Source organism: Marmota monax, unplaced genomic scaffold, assembly GCF_021218885.2.
Source record: "Marmota monax isolate L192 unplaced genomic scaffold, Marmota_monax_Labrador192_F-V1.1 WCK01_AAM20220418_F8-fsc00039, whole genome shotgun sequence".
Taxonomy (NCBI): Eukaryota; Metazoa; Chordata; class Mammalia; order Rodentia; family Sciuridae; genus Marmota; species Marmota monax.
The window spans coordinates 5,112,870-5,132,763 of NW_026693602.1; the positions used below are offsets into that span (position 1 = coordinate 5,112,870).

The 19,894-nt window shown below is 43.4% G+C and overlaps 1 protein-coding gene across 2 annotated transcripts in view; it reads left to right on the forward strand.

Moving 5' to 3' along the window:
* Setd7 (SET domain containing 7, histone lysine methyltransferase) overlaps positions 1-13,528 on the forward strand; it is a 48,146-nt gene extending 34,618 nt beyond the window's left edge. Inside the window, exons 6-8 of one of the 2 annotated variants that reach the window (XM_046459541.2) lie at positions 1,093-1,210; positions 2,738-2,895; positions 7,829-13,528. In XM_046459541.2, the coding sequence (XP_046315497.1) occupies positions 1,093-1,210; positions 2,738-2,895; positions 7,829-8,009 (457 nt within the window). In that variant the 3' untranslated portion in view covers positions 8,010-13,528. The remainder of the gene's footprint in view (positions 1-1,092; positions 1,211-2,737; positions 2,896-7,828) is intronic. The other variant, XM_046459542.1, reaches the window with a different exon arrangement.
* The last annotated feature ends 6,366 nt before the right edge of the window (positions 13,529-19,894 follow it).

The following is a 19,894-nucleotide window of genomic DNA, read 5'->3' on the forward strand; positions in this document are numbered from 1 at the left end:
CGGGTGGCTGTGCTCCAATAAAACTTTATTTACAAAAATGAGCAGCAGCCAGATTTGATCCTTGGGCTTTTGTTAGCCAGTGTCTGGACAAACCACTTTGTTGGGAAGTACTTGTTGGAGGGCTGGGGATATGGATCAGTTGGTAGGTAGAGTGCTTGTCTCAAAAGCACAAGGCCCTGGATTCAATCCCCAGCAACACAAAAAAGAAGGGGGAAGTAATTATTCCTATTAACTGTCACTCCTCCATGTAGAAGATTCATCTTGGGGTTTAACTGAAACAGTGTTCCCCTCCTGACTGTTGAACCACGGTGCAAAGAAAAGATCACCAACTCCAATGTTAAATCAAATTAAAGCAAGCTTATGTTGTTTATACAAATAAAGCTGGCCAGGACTGTCTCTCCCCACTCTGAGCTAGAGATCAGCCCCCCAGCTCTCCAGGAAAAAGGTTTTATAGCACAAAAAGTTTCAAAGGGGGGTGGAAAAAAACAGGATTTTGTCAAGCATAATACAAAGGCAGATAGTAGGTTAATGATCTACATGGCATGATATTTCAAGGTAGGGAGTAATTTCAGATCCCAACATCAGAATTTATGAGGTGCCACTAAGGTTTTAGAGAGGGTTGTTATCTGGTCAAGAAGAGCCAGACATGGGTGAGTTCAGAGCATGGGCAGGAATTCCAAACAAGTTTAGAAATCTCAGTAATTTATAGTAAAACAGAAATTAACTTTTCATGACTTTGTGATGAGATGGCTCCCAATCTTAAAATGGAATTAGGCTGGGTTCATCACTGACATTGACAAACTTGGGTATAGTTTTAACTAACTTTGGAGACTGATTGACTTGTACAATCAGACTCAAAATTGTCATTCACCATCCACCAAAAGAAAATCGCTGCTATAGCAAGTCCTGGGTAGCTTTATACTGCTATTTCTTCTTTTTCTGATGTTAAAATGTTGTGGTTTAACATTTTCTTCCTTCTTTTCTTCTTCGTTTGGTTATTAGGAACTGATATTTTGGATCCAGTAGCCATATTGATAATTTGGTGGTTGACGTAAAGAGTGACATATACATTTTTAATTTTCCCCCATGTAGGGTTTATGTTGCTGAATCTCTCATTTCCAGTGCCGGAGAAGGACTATTTTCCAAGGTAGCAGTGGGACCGAATACTGTTATGTCTTTTTATAATGGAGTCCGAATCACACACCAAGAGGTGAGTGGGGAGAGGTGACAAGCTGTGGGATTGGTTAAAGCATTTGTTTCAAACAGGGTCCCTTTAAAGTTCCACAGCTAATTCATAGAAAGGGGGCAGTGCCGTCCCTGAGACAGTAACTGCTTTGTACAAGACATACCCAATGTCTGGAAAATTGAGATCCAGTCAGATTCTGTCAGTAATTGATTCATGACCTTGGGCAGGGTGCCCTCTAGGAAAGCCCCTTCTCCTGGTAGTGCAAAAGCTATATGCAGCCTGTGTCTTGCTGGGAAGAGTTCTAGGTGCTGATAGAACGTTTCAGTTGAATCACCTCTTCCCTTTGAGACACAAACTTTGACATATTTGACGTATGTTCTGGGGTTTTTTTGTTTTGCTTTGTTTTGTTTTGTTTTCTTCACTTCTCAGCTAACCTCTAAGAGTTTGCTTAAGGGCAAAATTTGAAGCCTTCTGCCCAGTGAGTGACTTCCATCCCTGATTCAGTTTTACTGAGTGGAACTGAAGCTTACGGTGAATGTTTCACATTCCTATCTCCACTTTTTTTACTCATCCCTGCCAAACAATAAAGAACAAAATACCATGAGATGCTCACACATGCAGAGCTGGTGCACCAGCCAAGGGACAGTGCACTCCAACGGAGCAGGGTCCCTGTGACCTCTGAAGGCACTCCAGAAGCCCAAGAAGTTCAGCATATGAACAGTGGCTTCAGGAAAACGAAACTTTCAGGTTGAGGGTTCCCTATCTGAAATGTTTGGGACCATAAATGTCTGGGGTTTGGGATTTTCTCCGATTTTGGAATATTTGCATATACATGATGAGATCTCTTGGGGATGGGACCTAGGGCCCTGCACCTGCTAAGCAAGTGCTCTACCACTGAGCTACATCACCACCCACTTCTCCCAGGGAAAGGAGGTGGGATGGGAATGCATCAGACATAACTAGCCTATGTTCATACATGAACATCCATTTGATGTTCCTATTTTATTTATTTATTCATATATTTATTTGCCTCGTCTTCATCTTCTCCCCACCCGCCCAGCCCCCAGAACTGGGAGATGAACGCAGGGCACTTAACCACTGAACCACATCCCCAGCCCCTTTTTTATATTTTATTTAGAGACAGGGTCTCACTGAGTTGCTTAAGGCCTTGCTAGGTTGCTTGAGGCTGGCTTTGAAGTCGTGATCCTCCTGCTTCGGCCTCCTGAATTGCTGGGATTATAGGCATGCACCACCACTTCAGCTTTCATCTACTTTTAATTCAAGTTATCCAGTTAGATTTTTGTGTGTCTTTACAAGGAAGGGAACTCAATTTTTCTATATAAAATGAGGGGGGAAAATCAATGAAAAGTAAATTGAGTTGTCTGCTTGTACCATCCATGTGTGGAGAGATGTCTTGGGTTTTGTGTTTGTTTTTCCACATCTATAATACTCAAATTATGAAGTTTAAGGAGAAATGAGTTAATATCTCTGGCATCTTATGAGTTTTGAGAGATAGGCACACTCCAATGCCCACTGTTTTGTTCCCTGCAGGTCGACAGCAGGGACTGGGCCCTTAATGGAAACACCCTCTCCCTCGATGAGGACACAGTCATTGATGTGCCTGAACCCTACAACCACGTATCCAAGTACTGTGCCTCCTTGGGACACAAGGCGAACCACTCCTTCACTCCAAACTGCATCTACGATATGTAAGTGGGGCCCTGAGCTGCTGGATGCATCTATGCCAGGGGCCCTGGGACTGAGGAGCACCTTTGGGAAGTATCCCTAAATTTCAGATGAAAGATGCCCCATCAGAATAACCAAAGGGCCTGTGCCACAGGCCTGTGTTATGACTTGAAACTCAAAATCTGAACATCCCCATTAGATTAGACAAAGGGGAATGAAGGGAAGGGAGGGGATGGGAATAGGAAAGACAGCAGAATGCATCAGACATAACTTTTCTATGTTCATATATGAACACACCACCAGTGTAACTCCACATCATGTACAATTACAAGAATGGGAAGTTACACTCCATGTATGTAAACTATGTCAAAATGCATTCTACTGTTATTTGTATCTAAAAAGAACAAACAAGCAAAAATCCAGACATCCCCACACTGAGGCCTTGGCAAGCCAAGAGATAGACAAGTGCTTCCCACAGTAGGACATGCCACAGGAAGAGGGTACTTAGTGGTTGTTTTATTACTGCCCTTTTGTCCTTCAGTTTTCTCACTTGGGGCTGGGGGTGTAGCTCAGTGATGGAGCACCTGCCTAGCATGCATAAGGCCCTGGATTTGAGCCCCAGCAATGCAAAAAACCACAAAATAAAAAATTTAGGATTATCTGAAATTACTCTGTACAATTGAGAAAGTTAGGAAACCCTTTTTATGATGTGAAAGGAAGAGAGAAATAAAATCCTACGCCAAGGGCATGAAGTTTCATAGAAGAGCACCATAAAATCAGAGCCCCAATTATGATAATAAAAAGGCATGAAGCACTGACACCCGCCACAGTGTGGTGAGAGTTAGCTGCACTACGCCGAATGGGAGAATCAGGTCACCAAGGCCACATATTGGGTGATTCCATTTGTATGAAATGTCCAAAGGGGGAAATCCATGGAGAGAGAAAGTAGACTAGTGGCTGCCTGGGGCTGGGAGGTCACCTAAGGAGTGACTGCTAATGGGAGTGGGGTGTCATTTGAGGGCAATTAAATTTCCAAAATTAGACGATGGTGATCGATTCACAAGTTTGTGAATATTTAAATACCGCAGAATTGACTACTTTAAAAGGGTGAATCTTATGGTGCGTGAATTATATATTAACAAAGCTGTATTTTAAAAAATCAAATACCCCTGTCCCCCTTGGTGTTCAAGCCTGCCCTTCCATCTGCTCGTTGACTCTCTTCTTGGAAACCTCCGTTGGTGGGGAGCTTACTGTTATCCACAAAGGCAATTGAAAGAGACAGCATGAAATTTGCCTTTGGGTTCTGAGAACTAGCAGGTTTCTTTTATTGAGCCTAAATGGGTTTTCCTGTAATATTCAGCCCTCCGTCCTAATTGTCTCTTTCCTGTGTAATCTGTCAATCTCTCTTCTACATGATAGCGCTGCAAATATTTTAGCAGCTTTCACAAGCCCCCAAATGTCCTCTTCCCAAAGCCAAGCATCTCTGACTGTTCTCTGAAGGATACATCTGGTCTTCTCTGTTGCCTCCTGAGCTTGGCCTGAGCCTGCCAACTTTTCCTGGGAGCCAGTGAGCTGCACATGACCTTTTCTGCTTTATTATAACTGCAGCTCCTCAGGTCACCCAGGTTATTAGCATAAGCAAGAGCAGATCGTAGGCAGTTCATGTGCAGGGAAATTGCCAAGAGTTGAAGGTTCCTCAGGAATGTCTCCTCTTGCATCCCTGAGATGGCTTAAAAAATCATTCTGGCAGTAATCTGCTCTCTTTGGCAGCCAATAACAAGCACTGGAGCTACAACTTCTGTTCAAAGAGCGGCAGAAATGGCAAAGGACATGTGTCAAGTGAAATGAAACTGACACTGTTATTAACAGCAAGGCTTTCATGGCCAGTGCATTAGCCAAAGCATCAACCCAAGCTGCACACAGTGAAACAACAAGGCCCCTAAAGCATGGGAACTAACCATCATAAATGCCACTGAGACCACTCCTTTAAAACAAACTAGCTCTATGATTCTATTGCAAGGACATGATTTTTCTCACTAAAAGGAAGAGAGTACAGGAGACAAGAGAAAGTTCCATTGGTGCAAATGCAAAAATGCAAGTCTCTTTACTCAGAAGGGCTTTTTTTTTTTTTTTTTTTTTTTTTTTTTTTTGATACTTGGGATGGAATTCAGGGCTTCATACCTGTTAGGCAAACTCTCCACCACTGAGCCACATCCCCAACCCATTCTGCAGGTTTTGCTTTGGTTGTTGGTTGGTTGATTGTTTGCAAACTCAGTGTGATCAAACCTTAGTTATTTGGGGTCAGGGGAGGACTACTTGAATACTAATCAAATATAACATTCAGATTGCAATTCATGGCATTCATTTATTTCCCAACACTGGTATTGTTACATACACTTTAATATAAGTAAAACAACACTTTCCTAAGCTGTTTTAAATGTAACCAGGCACAAAATGTCAAATTGACACAGACAAGATCTTTCCTAGCTGTAAATGTAGGTAACATGTGGACAGGGGTCAAACTGCTTAGCACAGAGGTTTGGGTTGATGGCCAATCATGCAGCTGAAAATGGTCAGTAACTACTCTGGGTACTTTTTTTTTTTTTTTTGGTGGTGATGGTGCTGGGGATCACACCCAGGGACTCACACAAGCTAAGCACATACTTTATCATTGAGCCACACCCCAATCCTCACTCTGGGTGCTTTTCATGCATTATCTCATTTGATCAGCCCAGGAATTCAAGAGCCCACTGGTATTACTTTCCAGATTTCAGACCAGGAAATGCAGATCAGGAAGGCCCAGGGGTTAGGAATGCCCTCTCCAAGGATCAAAACTGAAATAAGTTCCTTCTTTTCAATCTGCCCATTATCTACTCTGAAAACAATGATGATGAGCAAGAAAATGGAAATACAAGAGGATCATAGAAACCCTGTAGGCCCGGAAAAGGCAACCCAGGATTTTATCAGTGGGTCAGAAGATTGATCAGAGCTCTATTTCAGGAGTGCAGTTTTTTTCTTCATCCTGAAAGAACATGATGGAAATTATGATGAACATTTTAATTTACAAAGTTGTGATTTTTTAACAAGGAATTCCTCAATCCCTGGTGTAGGCATCTCCTTTGTGATGGACACAATCTGATACTACTGAGTGCTTGCATGCTTACACATGCTCACACACACGCACATTCACACACAAGTTCACACATAGGCATGCTCAAACACACACACACAGTAACTAATATTAGTCAAGTCCTCTATTGTACCAGGAATTGTGTGGGGTGCTTTCTGTGTGTGACCCCATTTTGTCACCATGATGACCCCATAGGGTAAGTCTTACTAGTATCATTATGATTTTATAGGTTAAGAAAGTGGGATTCAGAAATACAAGGTGGAGGGGCTGATAGAGTGCTTGCCTAACATGCACAAGGCCCTGGGTTCAATCCCCAGCACCACCACCAAAAAAAAAAAAAAAAAAAAAAAGAGAGAGAGAGAAATACAAGGTGGAGTTTCCAAGAAGACCCAGTAATATGTGTGGACCCAGGACTAACAACAGAGTCTTTTGACCCCAAGTTAAGTATCCCTTTGGTGAAATAGTATTTTATCATAAAAGAGATGTTTCATAAAAGGGACATTTAACCTGGGGTCAGGAGACTCTGGTGTTAGTTCTGGTGGACATGGAGTCCTCTTTGGTGTGAGGTATAGGTTGCTCCTTTTTATACCACATGGAAGATAGCCCAAAACCTCAGATGCTCCTATCTCCACCACCAACAGAGGGAGTCAGCCAAACTATCATATGCACCCCAACTCAGGGCCCTTTGTTTAACATATGACTATAAGTGAATGAGATTGAGTTGGCCAAATGCATATAAAAATAAAGTAGATTGCTCTCTGGCCTGTTGGTCTTAGATCCCTTTCAGCAACTGTCAGGGGAGCTAAGTCCATTACTTATTTATGCACCTGTTATGTAGGGCGCTGGGCAGGTGAACAGTGGTGGGAACCTGTGGCAAGTGATTATAGAATGTTAACTCCACTTCTGGTTCTGAGAGGATTTTACTAGGAGGAGATATTGTTCCCTTCACAGGATGCTTCCCACCAAGGGAAATATGGAAGAAGCAGGTAGGCAAAAAGCTCTAGACTTCCCTCTTGGGAAGAAATCTTCATCTACTCTTATGCTAGAAAGTAATACTTCCTCTCTATGGATAGGGTGCAATACAAGTGGGTTTTTTTTTTTTTTTTTTTTTTTTTTTGCTTTTGAAAAGCCACAAGGCTGTCCTTACAATTCCAAAAAAGCAATCTGATCAAGCCTTCTTTCTGCTTGAGAAATAGCCAAGGAGCCTGATGCTACCAGGCAGTGAGCTGAACTGTGGGAAGCTGCACGGGATCTCACTTTTCATTAAGGACAGGTTTTTGTTGTTGACCCTGATTGTTGCTTAAGAAATACAGAGTGCCATTGCCCAGTGCAGTGGCACATACCTGTAACCCAGCGACTCAAGAGGCTGAGACAGGAGGGTCACAAGTTCAAGATCGGCCTCAGCAACTTAGCGAGGCCCTAAGCAACTAAATAAGACCCTGTTTCAAAATAAAAAGGATGGGGAATGTGGCTCAGTAGTTAAGCATCCCTGGGTTCCATCTCTGGTACCCCCCCCAAAAAAAATAGAGCGCCCAATATGCTCAAAACGGAAGATAAAGCAGTGCTTTTCAAACTTGAATATGCCAGTGAATCTCCAGGTGTTGTTAAATGCACATTCCCACCTATGTCTAGGCATGGCTGAGATGCTCTAGTCTAATGAGCGCCCAGGTGAAGCAGAAGCTGGCTGACCTGTGCGTGCACCTCCAGTGCCCTCCAGCGGTGCCCAGGCAAGAGCACATGGGCTCATCTGCGCTGGCCCCTCGCTGGCCTTTGCCTCTCCCTCCCAGGTCTGGCCCTGGCATGACCGTGTGCATCTTGATGTCTAGGTTTGTCCACCCCCGCTTCGGGCCCATCAAATGCATCCGCACCCTGCGAGCAGTGGAGGCCGACGAGGAGCTCACGGTTGCCTACGGCTATGACCACAGCCCTCCTGGAAAGAGCGGGCCTGAAGCCCCCGAGTGGTACCAGGTGGAGCTGAAGGCCTTCCAGGCCACCCAGCAAAAGTGAAAGGCCTGGCTCCGGAGTCCAGAGACCTGGAATAGAAACTTGGATCTATGCACTACGTTTATCCAACAATGGGACAACCAGGGACTGCTCATGCTGTGACATCACATCCTCTCACCCTGCGTTAGCAACGACTTTCTCGCATACTAACTAGGTTTGACTGTATTACTCATACCAGATTTAAAATTAGCTAGCCTTGCAACAACGTCTTACTGAGAGGTCTTGCCGAGCGCTGACACAGACAGCACCATGTACTTTGGTGGTTCAAGTCTAAATCTGTACCACGTTCAGAGATGCCAAATGATTAGACTGAAAAAGGGAAAGGGGTTTTTTTTTTCAGTCATTTTTTTGTCGGGGGTTTTCCATGATGTTTTTCCTACGGCCAAAGCAGACTGTGTCGTTGCACTTGTCTTTGTGCCGTGCTGGAGTAGAGAACGACGACGACATCTTTATTCTCTCAATGTAGGATAATTTGCCTTTTAACCTTTGATCTGTATCTTGCAATAGAATGGCTTTGTTTTTTTTTTCCTAGTGAACAGAAGCCCACTTGAGTTACTCTTCTCATTTCCTATCGTAGATGCCCTTCACAGGAGAAACTTCCACATGGATTCTGCATCCGTGGCAATGTGTACGTCTCTCTGGTTCTTTCTATATCATTATTTCATTATTATGCCCTAATATAAGTACTGGCTCCTAAGGCCAGGATATTACTATAGAATTATTATTCTCGCATGTAAACAAAGATATCTTTGCTTTCCGATGTGAGAAGAAATGAATTTGCTTTGTTTGCATTAAGTTATGGAAGAGTTGTAATATATACCTTAAGAAAGAAGAGAGGAAAATTAGTTATTTCCAAGCAGTAACTGTGGCAATTTTGCAATATCTTCAATAGTGCTAGCGACTCTTTTTTCTCCCTGGGTACACATTACATGTACATAACCTAGCACAGCCTAGCTTGTGGTGCCCAGTGCATTGAATTCAGAAGTCAAACAGAAAACTTGAGTTCTAATGCAGAATTCAAAAATTTATTTTAAATCAGTACTATGAAAGCAGACATACTGATCACTAGGTACAAATCAAACCTTAATGCTAAAACTCTTCCTCGTTGTAATTTCAAAGCACTTACCTGTAAGCTAAGAGTTCACACCTGCATACTTTAAAAGCATTATTGATAGCATTTCAGCCATTTCACAAGCCATGTATAATCACCACTTCAGAAATAAGGAAAAAAACCCTGTTTTTTAGTTTAGCATATTAGATCTGTAACATAACTGGGGTTGCTCTGAGTGAATTCTGAGAGCTGTCATTTTTGATAAGCCCCCTCATCACATGCCATGGCTCTGTCTTCTTTAGCCGCCTGGACAGATGAGGTGGCTGGAAGGCCTGGGAGCAGCAGTTGTGCCAGTCTGCAGCTGTCAACTGTGCCACCTGTCACCTCTGTCGGTTTGGTCTTGAAAGCTAATGCCTTCCAAGTTGTGCAGAGAGCTCCAACTGATGAGAGATGCTTGCTGGGAGTGGGAGAGAGTGAGGAACCCAGCAGAGGAAGTTCCCTGTTGGTTGTCAGTGACACGTCGTTCTCACCAAGCCTTTGACAAAAGTGCTTGATTCGGGGCTGCTCCCGATTTTTGGTTGAGGCGGCCTCTGGGCTCAGGGTTCAACCCTCAGGACAGTGAATGACAGGGCTGCTCTTCTCTTTGCAAGGACAGGCTTCCTGGAACATCCAGCTGCCTCCTCTGCAGCTAGATGGCAGTGGTTTCCGGAGAATCCAGTTGGATCCCTGTTTATGAGCTTGAGCTGCCAGTTCCCACAGGAGAGGAAGTTGTCAGGCTTCCAGAAAGATCTCCCAATAGAGTTTTTAGATGAAAGGCACCAGGATAGGATTGCTTCTATTCTGTAGAAAGAGACTGGTCTGTGAACTGTGACAGGTGGGCGAAGGCTCTGGATCTGTATTTGATAGGTGCTTTAATTTAAATGTGTCCCAAAGTGAGTGACTGTCTTCAGGAGAAAGATGGCTTTCATCCACCCCGTCATGACCTTGGGCAGTGAAACCTGGGCTGGAGGGGAGAATGCAGGTCACGCCTCCTCACAGCTGGCTCAGTCATTTCGTGCCTGAGGATGGGTGGGCCTGAGGGTGGTTTCAGTGGGGTATCATTTCTATTCTAAAGGGCTATTCTTATCCCATTCAAATGGGATTTTTTTTAAATATATATTTTTTGGATAAATGGGATTGGAGAGTTGTAAGTTAATTGATTAACCAGATAATCAATTCTCCACATCAGTGAATGCTCACAGTCTGGGTTTAAAATCTAGCGGTTGTCTGTGACCTTGCAACAAATCAGAGGAAATCTCTCTGTGTCTTTCTCCCTCTTCTCATACTCACCTGTCTTCTAGCTCTTGTGTCTCTTTCCTCTTCTCTCTCCGTGCATGAGAACTGCCTGGGCTTCAGTGTGGAATGATAGCGCCAGCCCATCTCTTTCTCCATGCAGAGAGCCTCTCCTCTCTTACTAGTCCTCTCTCTCTCTCTCTCTCTCTCTCTCTCTCTCTCTCTCTCTCTCCCCCTCCCTCCCTCCCTCCCTCCCTCCCTCTCCTTCTCTCTCTCTCTCTCCCAAACTTCTGACTGTCACAGTTGGCACTCAGGGGGTGGAGATTCACTGTGTTGGTAGGTAGGTAAAGAAGTTGATGGGGTGGGGTTTCCATGAAGAATTCACTGTTGAGGAGGTAGGGGTTTGTTACTTGGTTGAACCAAAGTGGAAAAGCTTCAGAATGTATTTTTCTGCTTTACATCCTTTACAAAAGAACATAGTCAGGAAGCAACTGAATCAAGTGGCCTTAGCATAGTATCTCCCACATATGGTGCAGAATAAGGACTTGTGCTGTCCCAAAACAGCCAGCACCTGTGTGTGCATGACACCCTGGGGTCAAGGGGATTCACTCGGAGCTCTCAAGCCAATCCCTGCATGACTAGACCTTGCCTTAGCATCTTTTCTATTATGAATATTATCTTGTGTTAGAGTTAGGAATAGGAACTAATCTGTAAGAGCATGTCCCCAAATTGGCATTTGTGTGGACTAACAAGAGCAACAGGGAGGATTGAATTTCTGACACAAAGGAATGGTGAAATTAACAGTGACCGCTGAGGAGGACTTGAGCTTTGTAGTACCTATTCTGATTTTAACCAGCTTCACCCCTGGTCTTCCTGAGCACCTGAGAAGGGAACTCGTTTTTCAAGATCTCTTTGGACCTATCTGGGAATAGAGTTCAACCTCTTTGCCCTGTAGGTTGATCAAACTTGAAAAACTATTTCCTCATCATGAACAACCTGAAGTAGCCAACAAGGCCAAATATAACCATTTGCAACATTTAATTGTAACAAAAGAAGATTTCACTGGGCTGGGGACTAGCTCAGTGGCACAGCATGTGCCTAGGAAGTCTGAGGCCCTGAGTTTTATCCCCAGCACTGGGAAAAAATAAAATTGCATTAATTGTGAACAGTGAAGTAAAGGGTTGTCTTAGTGAGACAGTATGTGGCACTTTTAGTAATTTTCATTTAATATGTAAAAAATTAAATCACTCAGTGCAAAATGCATTTAAAATCCTCCAAGAAGACAGAGTTCTCTGTTTTGTTTTCAAACCCTTGCCTCAAGTTCTGTCTTAAGAGTAGTGATTTAGAATCCAGACATCTTTTGTTGTAGAAAAACAAGCAAAACTATGTTGCAAGATGGATAGTTGTAATGTTAATTTGCCACAGATCAAAGGTTCACAAAATATATTAAATTTACATGTTCTTGAGGTACCTCAATAGATTGTTTCTTTTCTTGGATCTTTCCTTGAGGAATTTGGAGGTTTGGTGTCAGGTTTTGGGTTGTTTTTTGTTTGTTTGTTTTTTTTAATTCTAAATTAAATTTTTTTTTCTTTTGCCAAATGTGTGCGTACATATTCAAAGCAATGAAACGATTTCAAGCCATACAACCACAGGGGTGGAAACCCTTTTCACAAATTTTAATGTGTTTGTATGTAAATAGATGTTTGTATGAAATATTTTCATGGTAGAATGAATATATTTAAATGAAGTTGAATTATTCCAGTGCTATTTAAACACATTACAAAAAATTTTGGTGAGAATTATCTGAGTCTATTGAGATATAATGCAGATCAATTTTGATTTTTAAAAATCAAAAAGCCTACGCACGACTCTGACCGAGGCAGCCTCCTGTCGGTCTGTCCGTCTGTCGGTCTGTCCGGAGAGAGCCCCGTAGGCTTCGCCAGTGCCTCCGCCGCTTCCTGGTGGTTAGTTTGGTGCTAATGAAGGTGTGTCCGCCTTTCAGTGACTCACTAGGGGCCCGGGAGCCAACCCGGGGCAGTATCTGGAGCACAATTTCTTTGCAGGGCAGCAGAATCAGAAGCCAGACCTGGCCGGGTGAAGCCCGGCCACCAACCGCCACCCCTACTGCCTAGTCACAATGTCAGGGAGGCTGCCCTCAGTGGAGTTGGGGCTCAGACCCCAGGGTGGGACTTCACGGTTTTGCCAGCGATCCCTGCCTTCTGACCTCCACCTCCCAGGGAGGGAGGGGAAGGCAGCCGCCGGCCAGGGGCGCATTTCTCAGCACAGCCCATTCCCTGTCTCAGCTCTGGAAGACTATGCACCCCAGCACCAAACTTCCAACCAGAGAGAGAGACGTCCTCGGATAACGGGAATCCTTGCTTCCTCTGCTGTGACTTTACTCACAGTTGTTAGAAGTCATCCAAATATCAAGACCACTCCCATCCCTAGGCATACCTCCCAGCCCCCTGACTCTTGAGTTACTGGGGGGGGGAAAAAAAATCCTTTATAGTGACATTGGACTTGAGTGGGTTGTTTTGTTCTTGTTCATTTTGGTCCTGGATATAATGAAATATAAATATGACAAATTTTCACTGTGTATACTAGCAATATGAACACACATGCCAATGTCTCCTAACAGATCTACTTGGTTACATTTTGGGGTTACTCTACTTAATCTTGATTGCTGTATGGAGAAATGACAGGGATGACATAAATGCCTGCTTATGGTATAAGAAAGTTATTTCCATGATTCTGAGCTCCCTACTTTAAAAGTTTTTCCTCTCTGTTCTCTTTTTCTCCTAAAAATGCATTTTTTAGGTTGTGAGGTATGTTTAAGGAGTGGAAGCCAGGGGGATGCTTCCCGGCATTCGCCGCAACCAAAAGTCAACCCCATCTCAGTTAAGAAGCATCTTTGGTCTTTTGTGGAATTTGAACTAAATCTATGAGCCTTATTCAATATCTATAATTCTATGATTTTTTTAAATTATGGGAAATTAATGGAAGATGTTTACATGAGTAATGTTTGCCCTTACTGTGTTATGAATGAATTTTTTGTAGCGTGTCTGGGTGCATGTGCAAGAGAGTAGGAAAAATGTTTCTGAAACAAAACTTGACAAATATTTGTAATGAAAAGTAAATTTAAAGATTGCTATAATTGCGCTATAGAAACAATGCAAGTATTAAACAAAATATACAATCATCCGCCTTTGTCTTTCTTTTATTGCAAAAGCAATGTTATTGTCATATCTAAATTACTAAAAAACTTTACAAATTGTTTAAAAATACTCTTCAGCCTTTTCCATTTTCAAAGCTTTGCAGAAAGATCTGAGGAGGAGAGCAGGAGGAGAAAGAAGTAGCTGAGTCCCCAAATACTCATGAATCTTGAACCATTAGCCACAGCACTAGAAGTGAATACGTAAGTGTCAAGGAAACTTATCTGAAAGCTAAAAAGCTTCAACTTATGGCTTAAGGAAAATGTAAAAAAAAAAATGGTTAGACGTTGCAAGAGATTTTGGCAGTCTTATGAGGCATTTGGGGTGAAGAACCCAGGAACTGATTCCTGCCCAATCACAATCTACATTCCTAAACCATCCCCTCCACTATTCCCAAAACACAAAAGCCAACGACAGAAAGAGTCAAAACGGTGCTTCCCTCTTGGCTGAGTCACCAGGACCCCAAAGCAGTTAACCTCAGGGAGTTGGGTCAGGCGACCTGAGACTCAGTTAGGCCTCACCTGGAAGAGGACATAACTGCTCTGCTGGCTCCTTCCATTGCCCAGTCCTTGATCTCATCACTCCTCCTTCTGCAGAAGAAAGGAAACAGAAACAAGGGTGATGATCTAAGTGGACTTGGGTCAGCTCCTCGGCTTGCACAGGGACATCCCACGCCGGATCTTAAGGCAGGTCTGTCCCCCCCAGCACTCATGGCTTAGACCACAACGGTGGTATCCTTCCCTGTGGGGGAAAAGGGGTGTAGAATTAAAATTTTAATACAAACCAGGTAATTCTAAGAAGCTAAACTTTCAAAAGTGAATCAGGCAGCTTCCCTGTGGGCCCAAGAGTTATAGAGAAAGGTCATGTGAAGAAGATCAAGACCAAACACTGCTGATGTCAGTAACCATCCAGGTACACTTGTTACTGAAACCTCCATCATTCAACCTGCCCGTTCAGCAGTCACCTCCAGGTGAAGGCACCAGCCATTCAGAAGTGGGCTATCTTACTCCATTTTCTGTTGCTATGATGAAATACCTAAGATGGGTAACTTGTGGAGAATACAATTATTTGGCTCACAGTTCTGGAAGCTGGGAAGTCCGAGAGCACCGAGCCGGAATCTGCTCAGCACTCCCTGAGGGCTGTGTGCTGCATCATGACCTGGCCACAGACACCACGTGGCCAGTCAGGGCAAGTGTGTGTCCACTCTCATAAAACCACCAGTCCCCTCCTGGGGCCCACCCTGATGACCTTCTCTGTTCCTAATTACCTCCCAGTGGGCCCACCTTCAAATACCATCAGCATATGAGTTTGGGGATCAAGTTTACAACACGTAAAATTTGGGGAACACGTTTGTTTGGGTTTGGATGTGAGGTGTTCCCCAGAAGCTCATGTGTGAGATGATGCGGGAATGTTCATTGGTGCAATTATTAGATTATGAGAGCTGTGACCTAATGATTGGAATACATTTGATGGATTAATCACATGACTAATGGGTAGTAAGTGTTGGCAGGTAGAGCATGGCTGGAGGAAGTGGGTCCTTGGGGATTATATTATCCCTAGCTCAAGCTCTCTCTGCTTCCTGTCTGCCATGAAGTCAGCAGCTTTCTTCCACCACGCCCTTCAGCCATGATGTTCTGTCTCACCTTGGGCCCAGAGCTCTGGGGTCAGCTGACAAACGGACTGAATCTCTGAAATCATGAGCCCAAGATACACTTTTCTTCTTCCAAGTTGCTCTTGTCAGGTCTTTTGGTCTCAGCAGTGGAAAGCTAATACAACGTTTTCTTTTTCTTTTCCTTCCTTTCTTTTTTTTTTGGGGGGGTGGGGGGGGCTGCTGGGAATTTAATCACCAAGCTACATCTCCATCCCTTTTTATCTTCTTATTTTGAGACAGAGTCTTGCTAAGTTGCTGAAGCTAGCCTTGAACTTGTGAACCTCCTGCCTCAGCCCCCTGAATCACTAAAGTTGTGCATCGGCATGCCCAGTTCTAACACAACATTTGAACCATAGCATAGTCATCCAGTTTGAACTTAGCATATGACTGATTTGTGGTTGTTTAATAAGATTCTGCTCCCAAATATTACAGAAAATAACTTTTGTCTAACTCCCCCAAAACATGTTGATGAATTCAGTAAATGTGTTTTTCCTAAAGTTTTGTTTTGCTGTGGGAGGAAAAGAAAAAAAGGCAACATTTGATTTCAGAGCTTCACCTCTTATAGTGTACAGTATAGAGAAAGGGGATTAACAGTCATCTCAATTAGTACCAGGTTTTTACTTCTACAAGTATGAGAATGCTTCTAGCTTCAAGATATAAAAATCCCAGCTGGGCTCAGTGGCACACGCCTGTAATCCCAGAAACTCGGGAGGCTAAGAGGAGGATCTCCAATTTGAGGCCAGCCTCAGCAATTTAGCTAGGCTCAAAGTAATTTAGCAAGGCCATGTCTCAAAGTTAAAAAAAAAAAAAAAATGGGCTGGGGATGTGGCTCACTGGTAAAGTATCCCTGGGTTCAATCCCTGGAGAAAGAAAGGGAGGAAAGAGGGAAGGAGGGAGGGAGGGAGGGAGGGAGGGAAAGAGGAAAGAGAATCCAACTCAATAGGCTTATGTAACAAAGAAGACCACCACCTCACGGGAACTGTGATTAACTGTCTTCACTCGACACTCTTCTCCTGATCTTGGTCTCATAGTACCTTAATAAGATCTACATCTAAAAATGCCTGACCCTACATCTCAGCAAATTCTACTGTCTCTGCCTTTAAGAAGCAGAGGATTGAGGGGTTCAATCCTCAGTACCACCAAAAAAAAAAGACAGGATTCAGGGCTGGGGGGGGGGGGGGCATCTACGTGGTGGAACTGTACCTGTCTGGCATTGCCCAAAGGCCTGGGTTTGATCCCCAGCTCCAAAGAGAGAAAAAGACATGTCTCCTACATTAGGAAGTAAGGAATCAAGCGTGAGGTCTATGGTTTTGGGTCTGAGCCACTAAGACAGGAGTAATCACTTAGTGAAAATAAACTGTCACCTGGGCTAACCTCAATCTCCCAAGCTCCAGTTTTTGTTTCCAAAACAATCCATGAATTTCTTCATGGTCCAGCTCCCTCTTGTGGTAAGAATTTATTACATTGTTTCTTACAAGAAGACCGAGAACAGAGCAATAAGGGAGAGGATGATTTAACACATTTTAAAAGCAAATGTGGAAATTTGACCAGTGGGGTGGAGGTGTAGCACATGTGAGGTCCTGGATACAGTCCCCAGCACTGCTAAACAAGAAACCCCAAACAAACAAATTCTTGGCTAGCCTGCTCCTTGGTGCACACCTGTAATCCCAGTAGCTCAGGAAGCTGAGGCAAGAGGATCCCAAGTTCAAAGCCAACCTCAGCAATGGCAAGGTGCTTAGTAGCAACTCAGTGAGACTCAATCTCTAAATAAAATACAAAAAAGGGCTGGGGATATGGCTCAGTGGTTAAGTGCCCTTGGATTCAATCCCTGGTACCAATAAATAAATAAATAAATAAAAATTTAAAAATTCTTGGCTAATGCTCTTTCCTATCATCAGGGTGAACTTTGAGTAGCTGACTGAACATACAATTTCCAGGACGTTTTAAATAAATCCCAATTTCAAAAGGGCTAAATAGCATGTTTAGAGCCTGCAGCAAAAGGAAGTTGAACAAAGTTGAACAAAAGTTTATCTTTTAAAACAAACAAAAGCATTTTTTAATGTTATGTGGCTCTTTAAATTCTGTATGGCTAGCACAGTTGTTTGCCAAAGTATGGGTTATAGGTTCAAGTGTCTTAAAATAACACAGTTCTGCACTTTCCTGACCTATCACTTCTTCTTTTTCTTTTTCTTTTTCTTTTTTTTTTTCAAATGAGTCAGTGTCTTATGGAGAATGAGTCTTGTTTCACCAGAGGAAGTTGCCTTGCCCTCTCGTTAATCACAGGCACAAACCATCTGGAATTAAATCAATGTGCCATCAACCACTTCCTGGGTTTCTTCTAGATCCTAGAATTTAGCTCCTATCTGGGACAGAAAGAGAAAATGTCTCCAAAACAGGGAAGGCTTGAGGACCTTTAAAGGGAGAGTGAGATGAACCAAGTCATATTCAGGCTCGCCTCGTGAGTGGGCTGTGTGCTGGAGATTCGTGTCCATCCCACGGGGACTGAAACTGATTTCTAAAAGAGCCCCACAGGATTGAGACAGTAAAGAAATTCCTTTACACATGAGACGACTTCGAGCCCTTGACCTGTGTGCATTTGGGTGTGTGTGGAGACCCACAGCTGGGGCACAGCCAGAAACCAGGGACCAAGTGACGCTGAGCAGTCAAGAGCTTTTCCAGAGTTCATGCACTTTGCCCTGGCACACCATCGCGGAACAGCAGAGATCAGCCTCAGAGCCCTGGCCCAGGGAGGAGTGACCAAGAGCCAGAGGGAGAAGGGTTAGAAAAATGCACTTGGTTTTCTAAAAGTCTCCTTTCCAGTTTTTCCGCACCAGGCTTGTGACCTATGTACCGTAATAATCTCTGAAAACGTCCTCAGCCAGGTGCTTCTCTAACTCCAGCCGCAGAGGCGTCACCTGGGAGTTTGTTAAAGGCACAGGTTCTTGAGCTGCACTCGCAGAGAGCCCGCAGATCTGGGCTGTCCCCTGGGTGGAACACAGAAAAACTGGCATCCTTGCTTTCCAGTGCAGACCCATAACTGATACTCCTAATGTTCCCAAGTGATTATGAAGAGATAAAAGTAAGTGGAAGTAGTCGGCTTAATGTCCATGTGATTGTTGGCAGAACATTGGCCTCCCCCCCAAGAAATTAAGATCACTCTCTGGGAGCCATTTTAAGATCTGAGCAGAGACATCTAAAGTCACCAGAGAAAGAAAAAAACAACTCTCAAACCTGCAAGACTGGGTAAATAGCTTTGAAAACAATGAGAATGTTTAGAATTTTCTTCACAATCATGCAGGAGGTGAGGGAAGTGGCTGGAGGTGTGGACAAACTGGACTGGCCATGTGTGGGTAATGGGGGGGCTGGGCACCAAGCCCAGCACTAGAGGTGGAGTTGTGCAGGTCTTTAAGTCTCCACAATAAAAACAAATGAAGAGGGGGCGGGGAAGAGAATTTTAAAACCCAGGGCTGCAGTTGTAGTTCAGTGGTAGAGCGCTTACCTAGCAGGTGTGAGGCACTGGGCTCGATCCTCAGTACTGCATAAAAATAAATACATAAAATAAAGGTTTTATATATATCTACAACCCAAAAGGTTATGAGCTACAAACATGTAGAAAAACAGGTGTCACAGAGGCAAGCCTTACCGTTCTAATTTCATCCAAGCAATTGCTTTCCTTGAATTTCCTGAGCCCCCTGGCAACTAATCTCTCTTATGAAATGGATACATCAGGTATCATTAAACATGACATTTACATGTGTGGAAACGCCTCTGTTCCAGATTCCCTGCTCACCAAGTGATTCTCTGGTTGACAATTCGGCACCAAGGAGAAAATATTTCATTTTTTTTTGCATACCATAAACATGCATATAGAATATAAAACATATATTCATGTTTTATGGCTCATGTCAGCATAGCCCCTCAATTGATGGGACAATCACATCCTTCTATTTGTGACTACACTGGGTTCTGGTTCTGAACATTGGTCTTATGAGTTTGGTTAGTGAGTCTGTCCCAAAAGGCATGGCTGCTCAGAGTGGGCTGAAAACTTAAAGTTTGGGAGCCTTTAAGGACCAGGAAAGGGACTAAATCAAGGAAGATTTCCCAACGTAATGAACATCTCCCAGGTGACCCAGAGCAAGCAGCCACCAAGGTGCAAAAACACCCCTCCAGCTCACAGTTCCTTCCTTGAATTTCTGCACAAACAATAGCTATAACCTATTGAATGCTCATGGTGCAGCAAACCTTCTGCTGGGGGCTTCCCATTGGTTTTCTCATTTAATTTCTATACACATGATTTTTGTTTGTTTGTTTTTAATTTTTTGTTGTTGTTGTAGGCAAATGCAATACCTTTAATTTTTTTATTTGTTTTTATGTGGTGCTGAGGATCGAACCCAGGGCTTCACACATACAAGGGCAAACACTCCACCAACTGAGCTACAACCCCAGCCCTCCATATGCATGTTTTATGGTATGCAATTCCTTAGCAAGACTTTCTTCCAAATTGGTTAAACGAAGGAAATGAATGAAAGAGATGGTTCACTGCTTGAGTTAAATACTTCAAGTAATCTACAGAGCCACATTCTGCCTACAGTGCCATGTGACAGATATGAAATATACTTATTATCTCTTAAATATATATAATGTGTATGTGAGACACACATACATCACATTATGAAGCATTATTTCTGGGTAGAATTTCATT